This window comes from Sylvia atricapilla, chromosome Z, assembly GCF_009819655.1.
Source record: "Sylvia atricapilla isolate bSylAtr1 chromosome Z, bSylAtr1.pri, whole genome shotgun sequence".
In the NCBI taxonomy this organism is placed as follows: domain Eukaryota; kingdom Metazoa; phylum Chordata; class Aves; order Passeriformes; family Sylviidae; genus Sylvia; species Sylvia atricapilla.
In genome coordinates, this window is record NC_089174.1 from 42,256,799 (window position 1) to 42,268,033 (window position 11,235).

Genomic DNA, 11,235 nt, shown 5'->3' on the forward strand with positions numbered 1-11,235 from the left:
TGAGTGTAGCCTCTGGGAGTGGCTTTGTCTGCCTGAAATGTATCTGAAGGCCCTTCAATAAATATAACTGCTTTTTATTCCCCATAATTTAGTCTGGCCTCTATTTTTAGGTGTCCCAAAAGGCATCAGTGTCACCCAAACCTGCACACAGGACTCAAGGTGAGGCAGCCCCAGTGCAGAGCAGAGCAGGACAATCCCCTCTCTTGCCTAGCTGGTCATGCTGTGCCTGATGCCCCCCCACGACAGGGTTGGCTCTCCTGGCTGCCAGGGCACTGCTGACTCATGCTCAGCTTTGCCTTGACCAGGATCCCCAGGGCCCATTCCTGCTGCTTTCCAATATCTTGTTCCCCATCCTGTCTGTACACCCAGGATTGCCCTACCCCATGTGCAGAATCTGGCACTTTGCCTTGTTGAACTTCATGTGGCTGATGATTGCCCAGCACTCTTAATTTCCTGAGTTTTCTATTTTGATCTAGTGTCCAGCTGGCACCTCCAGATAAAGAACACCTCTAACATCTTGAATGTTCTTTACTCAATGCTGGTGTTAGGAAAATAGTTTTAATTTTAAAAAACTAACCAACCAAAAAACGCCAGTGAAATATTTGAATGCAAGAATTGCAAAAAAAGTCTTTAACTCTCTCTCCCCATTTTTTCACCCATGTTTTTGTTAGGAAAAAAAATCTTCCTTATAAAGAACAGTTACAAGGCAATGGTCTGAACAATATACTGGTTCATCAGATATATACCTTAAAAAGTTGCTTTGTCAAATTTAAAACAGGGTTCTCTGAAGTTTGTTCCACCCTGAGTATGCTAAATCTGAGTTTGTTGGAGGGAGCAATGTATGAAGACATGGATATAGCAGCTGGGACCTATTACACTCCTTTAACTACAGCAGCCACAACCCATGCACCCATCTTGGACACAAGCATAATGGCCTACAGGTCATTTTAGTGCTTTCTGTGAGATCTTAATGCACTTTAAAGCAGCAAGTTTGTCATTAGACAAACTGCACAAAGATACTTCACTACTCAATTGAATCGCTCATTGCAGATCCATGACTGACATGTAGAATAGCATTCCAAGTGCTCTGCAAGTTACAGTCAATACCTATAAATTGCAGAAGAGGGTGCTCCGTACCACCGTACACAAAAGAAAAGTTTGACTTCAGCCCATGTACCTCTGCCCTACTGCTGTTTACTCTAGCTTACTCGTTCTAAAGCAATTTCTTGTTGACCAAAGGACAAGACCTGCAAAATGAACACTGTACTTGGAAAATGGGATTTATCATTTCATAGTGTTAATAGAGGAAGAGCCTGAGCCATAAACACTAAAAATTAATGCTTTATGCTCATTTATTTAGCTTTTAACAGTCTGACAAAAAGTATTTCAAAGAATGCCAGCACATGTAAAACAGATGAGTCTGATGACACAATTGAACAAGAAGGGCTAATAAGCTTTAGCACCCTAAATATGTATTAGCATACCCAAGGCAAAATTTGTGTAAATAACTCACAGTTTTGAGTCAGTGTTCAATGAACAAAAAAGGAAAAGGCTGAAATGAACCATAACAAGTTATGAAGTAAAAAGTCTCATGGCGGAAGTCATCAGGACATGCTACCTAATCAGCCCCCCTGTTGCACTTCAGTGCAATTCCAGCAACACTGATGTTGTACATTGCTCAGAATTAATACAAAGCATCCCAGTGAGAAGTTCGATTAAAACATAATTGGGTAAGATATATGTGGGAGCTTTTCTTCTTAAACTGTATGGAATAACTAAGATGTGATAACTATAAGAGGCATCAAAGTATGTTATAAAAATAATACCATCCCTGGCTGGAATGTTGGACAAGAGTACTTAACTTCCTCAGTTTGGTAAGTGATCTAGCTATGCAAAAATTTATGAAGAACTTAGGGACTAAAACAGATGATTGGTGAAGCATGGTTTGTGTCATGATATGGCTCAAGTTCTTTGGTCCTGGAGATGAAGGAATATCAACATAAACTTCTGTTTAACAATTGGTATCAGAGTGCTGATTTACATTGCTAGTGGATCAGCATTGTGCATTCATTTTTTGTCAACTACAGAACAGCTCAGCTCATGAGGGCATGGGGATCCATGTCACTTGCTGACAGCACTTCCATCTTGTCTCTCTCTTCTATCAGTTACATCCTTTAGGAGAAGGTTACTTCAGCGGTGAGCATGGCAGAGGAATCAGAAGCACATTTTGCTGGGACTCCAAGAATCTGACACTACTGCGCACTAAAATTAAATGCATGTTTGATTAAGACGGTATTCCAATGAAAAGTAATACTTTTCTCAGCATGCATGCAGGTAACACAAGTGAATTCTCTAGATTCATTATGTCTTACCAGCTGCTACGACTCTGGCATCTTCATGGGCACTGTGTCTTCCTGCTGCCCGGTGATCTGCACTCTCATTCCACCATAACACATGGACTGAGAGAGTACAAATAAAATCAGTTGAGCATTATTATGCTGCAATACAATGCATACACTAAGTCCTAGCAATCTGCCTTCCAGTGGTGGAATGGTCTTTTACTGAGCCATTGCATGGTTTGACTTCAACATCTGGCCTGAGAGTCTTTTAGGATTGTGGCAACTGTCTTAAGCCTATATACAATATACAAAGCTGGGTTCAAGGACTGTTTACAGGACTTTGGTGATCCGTACCAACATTTTCAGCAAGCTGGCCAACCCTGACCCAGGACAGGGGCTTGTCCTCATGCCAAAATCTGTATCAGAAATTGAAGAGTACCTGTGGAGTGCTCTCATTCTGAAGGTGGGAACTTGATCTTACGCCCCTTGTGTTAACTCCCCCCTTGGCCCAAACCCTAAACTCCTTATGCAATGCCCTATAAAACCCCATCACCCTGCCTTTACTGGGTCTTTCATCTGCATTCCCCTCCTGGTCCTCATGGGTAAGATAGGGATTCTTGAGCTTAACAAAATGGAGACCCATCTTGTTTGTTTCCCTGCCGCCACCAGCAGCTGCAGCCTCACTGGACATGATGAACTCTGTAGCTACGTGATGCTACAAGTACCTCTGTTAAGTAATCCATATTCTGTGTGGAAAACACCAATCAGGGTGGTATATCCTGTGTTGATGTGAGCATGGATTGCAGCTCTAAATGCTTCACCCCACAAGGCTGGCCCACCAGGCTTCATCTCGAAAGTGACCCATTCATATACACCTAGAAGAAAAGGCAAACACTACCACAAGGAAGGAAATACAAATTAATAAAACCAGATCTTGAACCATGTCTCATGGCCACAGTGTATTTGCTGTGAGACCAGTAGGATATTTCCCTGTCATTTGGGGACAGCAGGAAACTGCTCCTTCCTCCCAACATATGCAAGAACTCGCAGCTTCCAGAGGCTCACAAGAGTGCAGGCTCATTGAGTGCTGTCAGTTCACGTGTAAATCTAAGTACCAGGGCCCTGAAGAACAGAAGGCTTCACACAAAGCCCAACTTTGCAATTTTCAGTGTTGCATGGAAAATTGAGGACATTTAGACTAGTTTACAGATATCGGAAGTGCTTATACTTGTTTGAGGGATTTGGGTGGCTGCTTGAGCAATGCCGGCTGTCTTTTCTAAGACTGGAAGTGTTTTCTGGCAGAACTACAGCTTGGTCAGTCTCACCTCTGTGCCTGGCAAGATCATGGAGCAGATCCTCATGTTTGACTTTGATGTATCTTTAAGAAAGTAGGGTATTTTTTAAACTTTGTATTAAATAAGCAGTAACATCAAAGCAAATTGATAAGAGGAAAATCTCTGTGAAACAGAACAAGGAAATGTCTTCTCACTGATGGCTAGACAAAGGAATTTGGGGATGACTGCTCTGACCACTACTATGGCATTGCCATTTTGCATGTTCATTTAGCAAGTCACAATCCTGATCATTAAAAACCTTAATGATCAGCACTCTAGTCAGTTATTGATGTGTGTTAGTGTAAAATCCTTCTGAAAAACTCTGTCCTTCATCTGTGTTACATACCTTTTCCACATGGGTGCATGTACATGCAATTGTTACAAAAAGGTTCATAAAACTATGCAATACCTGGTTTAAACTTTAAGCCATTTTTGTTAGTGTTGGTAACTTTAATCAGCAAAAGAAAAGATAAGCTCACCCCCTTCCTTTGGAGGCTTCCCAAGTTGACACCAGGGCACCAGATAAGCAACCTCATTGTGCTGTTTCTCCATCAAGGGGAGAGCTGCAGAGATGAATTTTCCCTGCCAGTCTTGGTCATTTGCTAGTGCCTGCCGGACTGCTGTTCTGTGGGCAAAATTATCTGTAAGAAAGGAAAAAACAGATCACAGTGTGGTCTCAGGGTGGGGGGCAGGAACCACCACAACTGGACATGTAAAACACTGTTAGGAAACAAAAGGTATAGGTTTTCCCTTAGTTTCGCATTTTAAATGTTTCCCATAAATTATTTTTATTATTTTATTTTACTTTATTTTGAGATGGTAACAATAGTCAAGACTAAAATGTTCTGAGAAGCAGGACAATTTATAAACTCAAGTGAACTCGAAATATTGACAAATGAACGGCCCTCTCTTGAAGGAAAAGAAAGACATGGCTGCCCAGGTCATGAAAAATTTGAGGTACTCAATGTCCTTTTTTGCCTTGGTCTTGCACTGGCAAGTGTGACAGCCAGAACATGCAAGTCACAGAAAGCAAAGGCAGGGACTGTGAGAATGAAGAACCACCCACTGTAGGAAAAGTTCATGTCTGAGACCATCTAAGGGATGGAAAGCTGCACAAATCAATGGGGCTCAATGAGATACATTCACAGATCCTGAGGAAACTGCCAGAAGTAGTAGCTACACAATTTGTTGTATTTGAGAAGTTATGGGAGCCCATTTTTAAAAAGGAACATAAGGAAGCACTGCAGAACTACAGCTTGGCCAGTTTCACCTCTGTGCCTGGCAAGATCAACGTGCAGATCCTTATGGAAACTATGCCAAGGCTCACAGAAGACCATGAGGTGATTGGTGACAGTCAACATGGCTCCACTAAGGGCAAATTGTGCCTGACTAATTTGGTGGCCTTCTGTGATGGGGTTACAGCTTTGGTGGATGAGGGAAGAATGACTGACATTAGAGGAGGTGACAAAGACGATCCAAGTATTCAAGCATCTCTCCTGTGAGGACAGGCTGAAAGCGTTTGGGCTATTCAGCCTGAAGAAGATAAGGCTCCAGAGAGACCTTACAGCAGCATTCCAGCACCTAAAGGGAGCCTCTAAGAGAGCTGGAGAACTGCTTTTTACAAGGGCATGTAGTGATAGGACAAGAGGGAATGGCTTTGAACTGACAAGAGGGTAGATTTAGAATCACAGGATTATTTGGATTGGAAGGGATCTCTAAACATCACCTAGTTTCAACCCCTTGGCCACGAGCAGGGACACCTACCACTAGACCAGGTTGCTCAGAGGTCCATCCAGCCTGGCCTTAAATACCTTCTGGGATGGAGCAAGATCTAGATTGTACATAATGAAGAAATTCTTCACTGTGAGAATGCTGAGGCACTGGAGCAGATTGCTCAGAGAAGCTATGGACGCCTGATCCCAGGAAGTGTTAGAGGCCAGACTGGATGTGGCCCTGAGCAACATGGTTGAGAGGAACCAAACAGTTCCCTGAGTCTATGATTCCACAATTCATCCCTCCAAAACAAAAGGGATGATCCTCTAATCTAAATAGGTACTGTGACACACTTGACTTCAATAAGCACAGTCTCAACATGCACGGACTGCAGCAGGTGTTAAAGAGAAATTATACCAGTGTGCCTTCCCACCCCTCTGTAACTTAAGTATCATTTCCCTTGTGGTCCACAAAAAGCACAGCCAGAACATCTAGTTTTTAGCCTAACAGTAGCTTTTTTTGGCTCACCTGCACCTTCCATGTTAGCACCAACTCCAGCAACATACAAAGTTGATCATACTGCAAAAATCATATTGCTAGCAAGGTTAAAGCTGCAACAAAAACACTGGTATGCTTGAGAAGTCAGACCTGGTGGAGTTCTTTCATCCTCAGTACAGGCCCACTGCAGAAGGAGTTTAAGCATGCAAACTGCACGTTCATTTTTTAATGAGAGTGAATGGTACTCTGAGGTAAAATACAACAACATTTATACACGCACAGAAACACACACAGACTGCATAGGTGTATTCCTTTTTTCCCATTAATTTTGAAAGTTTCCAGACATTTGTGGAACTCACCCTATGTTAAAAATATTTACCATGAAGGAACCAGTCCGCCACAGTTCCTCTATTATACTTGTTTTGAACAGAGACTGCTGTTCAAGAACATTTGTAACTTTCTCATCCCAACACATCAGAGTTGTCCTGACAAGCTCTGGAATGTTCCCGTCACTAATCAGCACAGCAACGTTTTTGGGGCACTTCCTTACAATAAGAGCAACAAATAAAAGCCAGGCAAGCATTCTGCTCACCTTCTTGCCTAGGAGACAGGGGACACAGAGAGAGCAGAGCAGCGCAACGGGATGCTGACCATACCGTACTTCCAAATGTGGAACACCTTGTTCATCGCTCCCAGCTCCGAGTACCAGAATCCCACCAGCTCCGAGTGAGCTGTGCGGAAGTGAAAGTACTTGCTGACCATTTCCAAAAACTCCTTCATCTTTGCTGGCTTGATATCATATGTGCGAATTTCGTAGAAAATGCCATTATTTTGTCTGGGCCCTGTAGCAAGGCATGCCTGAAAGAAAATAGTAAGAAAAAAATAGTAAAAATAATTCTCAAACCAGAAATTTTTATTCAGTCTATTTTTTTTAATTAATGCAATACTACAGAGGGACCTGTTACTGCAGGTTCAAGAGGGGTACTTACTTCATGACGTCCACTACAAAAAAAATTACCTTTTGACACTTTTCTTTGAAAGTAGTTCCGATGCCTACTGTTTACTGCCACTCGTTTTGGCAATGCAACAGACTGTGATGTGTCTTTTATTTGATGCATTCAACTGTTTAATTATTAGCTCATAACAAAGCAGGATTTTCCTTTTTTCAACCCCTTCCTCAGGAAGTCAGCAGCAAGACGCATTTGGCTAAACACATTATTCAAAAGCAAGGCTGCTGAGATGCCACCAAAGAGGAAGCAACACCAACATCTGCCTGTGTCGCATTTACCCAACCAACTCATGCTACTGCATCACATTTTCTACTTACAATCTTACACCAGTATTACTAAATTACATACTACTGGCAAACAAAAGGAAAAGATACCATGGGGAAAGAGTTATTCAATTTCACAATTCCAACACAAGATTGCGTAAGTATGCATCTTAGCCCTTTATTGGTTGCTTCCCAAGGGCTGATCAAGAACAGTTTTTCTGTTCATATTAGATGAAACCCTTCGGGAGTCCCAGACTAAGCGTACTTTTGCAACTGCCTCAATAACCTGGAATATGCTACTTACCTGTCAAATAATATATGAAAAATTATGGCCAAAACACAACTTTGGCCTTAGCCCATGTTTGCATAGAAGCAGCTACAGGATGGATTTTGGACATATCCTGCTGAATCTGCAGGCATGATCACCATGCAACTCAAACCGCAAAACAGAACTGTTTATATTTAGAAGTTACTTTACAATCATCCTATATTGTAGTGTGTTTTCCTTTTAATAGTTTGCTCTCCTACTCCCCAGGGTTATGATTTGTTCCCAGGTTGTACCCTCCTACTCTGCCATCAGTCATACCTCGACCCTGCCCCTGTTCTAGAACATTCCCTGCCTGTCACCCTACCTAGCCCTCGATCCTCCCTTAGGCCAACCCCCTTTTTGGACCTCCTCTTTGGAAATCCCTCAAACTATGAAGCCCCTATGATCCATGTGACCTACTCCCCTCCACTCTCCCATTGCTCCCTGAAAATGTATCCCCCACCTGTTACTCCTCCCATACCCTCTCCTGGTTGGCTGAAGAATTGTAACCTCCCCCGTTTGTAAATCTTGGCAAGCTTGTGTTAAACTGTGTTCAATCCCTGGGCCTTTCAGGAAAAAATCGTTAACTGGAACCCAAACTTAAGTTCTTCAATTCCTCTTTGTCCTTTATCTCTGCCGTGTGCCTTGCTAAAAGCGACTGCTGTAGAGCACTAGCTCTAAGCTAGCTGCTCCTTGGGCTGATCTGCTCCCAAAGCGTGTCCCATTCTCGCTGTGGCATCGGGGTGAGAGCTAGCTGGGCTGAGAAGACTCTGGCATTGCATAAATCCTGTCCACGGTGAATCCAGATGTACCATGCCCACCACTAAACCATATCCATAAGTCACATACCTACCCGTTTTTCAAACACTTCTAGGGATGGTGACTCCACCATGCCCCTGGGCAGCCTGTTTCAGTTGGTTTACAACCCTTCCAGTGAAAAGGTTTTTCCTCATAGCCAATCAAAACCTCTCCTGGTTTAGACAACTTGAGGCCACTTCCTCTAATTCTGTCACTTATTACCTGGGAGCCTGCCCCCTCACTGTCTGCACTTCCAGGTCCTTGAATACAGAAAGTGAAAAACATAGGCTTTCATTGTTCTTCAGTGGCCCTTTGCAGCATGACACATCTAGTACTGGCTGCCACGAGCCACAGTTCCTTGGGGCTATTATAAACCCCTGCAGGATCCGGACTGTGTGGGGAGCCTGCAGTAGTGACCCATTCCACACTGGATTTCTGTGGGAAATGAGAGGCCCTGAAGCTTGCTGCTGCTTAGGCAAATACTGGGGTACTGCAGGACCACTTCTGTTCCAGAGAAGGGCAACGGAGCTGGTGAAGGGTCTGGAACACAAGTCTTGGGAAGATAAGCTCAGGGAACCGGGGGTGTTTAGCGTGGAGAAGAGGCTCAGGGGCGACCTTATCACTCTCTCCAACTGCCGGAAAGGAGGCTATAGGAAGGCGGAGGTCGGCCTCTTCTTGTGACAGGATGTCATAGCCTCAAGCTGCAGCGGAAAAGGTTCAGAGCGGACACCAGGAAGAAATTATTGACTGAAGGGGTGATGGCACATTGGAATGGGCCGCCCAGGGACGTGGTAGAGTTGCCGCCCCTCGAGCTATTTAAGGAAAGGCCGGACGTGACACTTGGCGCACACCCTGGTTCGCAGGGTGGTGGTGTCCGAGCGTGGGTTGGACTCGCTGATCTCAGCTGTCTTTTCCAACCGGATCGACCCCGTGAACCGGGGACGGATCCCAAGGGACCGCACACCACTCTGGGCAGAGCCCGGCGCCAGGCTTGTGAGAGATGGTGTCGCGACAGCGACAGGCCCCGCAGAGGATATATCACCCCCGCCCCGCTCCCCGCCGCTACCTGCGGGCCGCTGGGCGGCAGGGCCAGGCGGGCGGCGGCGGCGAGCGAGCGGCGGAGCAGCACCGGCGGCACCATGGCGAGCACGACCCGGCCACACACACCGCCCCGCCTGCCCCGGGGCGGCCCTCCCTGCTGCGGGCGGGGCGCCACTGGGACCGCCTCAGCCCGCCCCGCCGCCTGCGCGCCGAGCCGCCGCTGCCCGGCCTTGGGGGGCGCCGGGCCGCGTGTGGAAGGCGTGGCTGCTGTGGTTTTAAGTTCAGCTGGAGGTGCTGCAGGGTGGTGGTCAACTTCTTCCTGCCCCTTCCTTTCTTATCCCCTCACATCGTTGGAATCCGGAGGAGAATCGAATTAAAAGTTGTACGTTTACATATAAGAAGAGTTTAATCATTGAAGCAACAACAACAAGCGCAACAATGCAGTTGCTCAACACCCTCGGACTTGGCCAGACCCCCCTTCCCGAAACCAGATGATCCACCCTTCCAGTCAACTGTCCCCAGTTCATATACCGGGCACAATGTTCTGTGTGTGGAACACCCTTTGGTCGGCTCGGGTCACCTGCCCCCGCCGTGCTCCCTCCCACTTTCGTTGAAGTACCGCCTCCCTGGCAGAACGTGGGACAAAGGAGAAAAAAAAAAAGTAAAAAAAAAAAAGTCCTTGACTTACGATCAACACGACTTGGCAGAATAGCAAACCAACAGTGTGTTATCAACAGCATTCTTATTCCAAATCCAAAACACAGCCCTGTAATAGCTACTGAGAAGAAATTAACTCTACCTTAGCTGTAACTAGGGGCAACAGCTGAGAATTGCTCGTTTAAATTACCTGGCATCAGTGCCTGAAATGTGGTATTCCTACCTCTGCCCATACACCTGAATACAATAAAAAGTATCCCCTAACTGCCTGAGGAGACCTGGGACCTTGTTCCTCACAGGCCGCCCTGCGGGAAATCACTCAATAAAATCACCCACACCCCAGGGATCAAATTTCAAACTGATCACATTGATGGTCCTTTGCAGAATCAAACTTCAGATTGTGCAGATACAAATCCTTCATCAGCAGTTCTCCTCCATAAGAAAATTGCATGGCACTCTTCTGTGGTGTTTTTTGGGTGAAACCGTAGGTGCCAGCAGTGCACAGCACCAGGAACCTTCACCCCGTTACAACTCTGGGCCCAGCTGCATGCTTCTTCCAACCACATAGTTACCAAGGAATGAGATTTTTTTGATGGCTGAGACTATATCTTCACAGGGTCAGATATTGACTAAAGATGAATATAAAGATAAACTTTCTTCTGGCATTGGTGCAATCTAGAGTTTTATCTTGGGAGACAAATCAGCTCCTAACAAAGGATGCTTTATGGAAGACTACCTAAATTGGCAAGGCATCTTTTATGATTCCTCTTAATAGGGGCATCACATTCCTTCCTCTAATCAAATAATTGATTTTGAGAGTCTCTGCGTGGAATTAATTGTGATAAGAGCAATTCTTATTCATGCCTCTGGACCTTTCATGCTTTTTCTCACAATAAACAAATTTTTATTTTGTTAAAGGCAAATTCAGCAAGAAAGATTGTCTAAATTAAAACAAGATAGAAAACGTTGTTCTAACAAAAAGAGTATTGTGGAAAGAATGAAGCACCTACATTGTGTATACATTACATGTTATTTTGCAAGTGGTTACATTTGTAATAAATTTTTTGCAATATGGCATGAAGTAAGTCTCAGAGTTTCTCCAGCAGAATCACATGATCACAGAATGACATGAAGTGTGATTATGGATGCAGTTGCTGCCAGTTTAAAATTGGTTTAATATGGAGGGTTTTTTTTTTTCACTTACGAGCAAATTGTGTTTCAGCTGAAGGCAAAGAATCAGATGGCAAATTCCAAAATATTTAAACTTCTCCACTG

At 44.6% G+C, this 11,235-nt stretch overlaps 1 protein-coding gene across 1 annotated transcript; it reads right to left on the bottom strand.

Moving 5' to 3' along the window:
• Positions 1-1,328: 1,328 nt before the first annotated feature.
• NIPSNAP3A (nipsnap homolog 3A) lies at positions 1,329-9,411 on the bottom strand. The gene is made up of 6 exons (XM_066338501.1): positions 9,329-9,411; positions 6,541-6,742; positions 4,153-4,314; positions 3,065-3,214; positions 2,373-2,459; positions 1,329-2,262 (listed from the first exon to the last, which is right to left on the bottom strand). The coding sequence occupies exons 1-6, from the start codon at positions 9,401-9,403 to the stop codon at positions 2,186-2,188; spliced, it is 753 nt and encodes a 250-aa protein (XP_066194598.1). The 5' UTR covers positions 9,404-9,411; the 3' UTR covers positions 1,329-2,185.
• Positions 9,412-11,235: the final 1,824 nt, after the last annotated feature.

Bases quoted from the DNA above. Each gene is read 5' to 3' on its own strand.
- NIPSNAP3A (XM_066338501.1), bottom strand. From the start codon at position 9,403: ATGGTGCCGCCGGTGCTGCTCCGCCGCTCGCTCGCCGCCGCCGCCCGC. The intron at 4,315-6,540 runs GTATGGTCAGCA...CCTTTCTTACAG, and splicing joins GTTCCACATTTGGAAGTACG to ATAATTTTGCCCACAGAACA. The intron at 3,215-4,152 runs GTGAGCTTATCT...CTTTTCTTCTAG, and splicing joins GAAGCCTCCAAAGGAAGGGG to GTGTATATGAATGGGTCACT.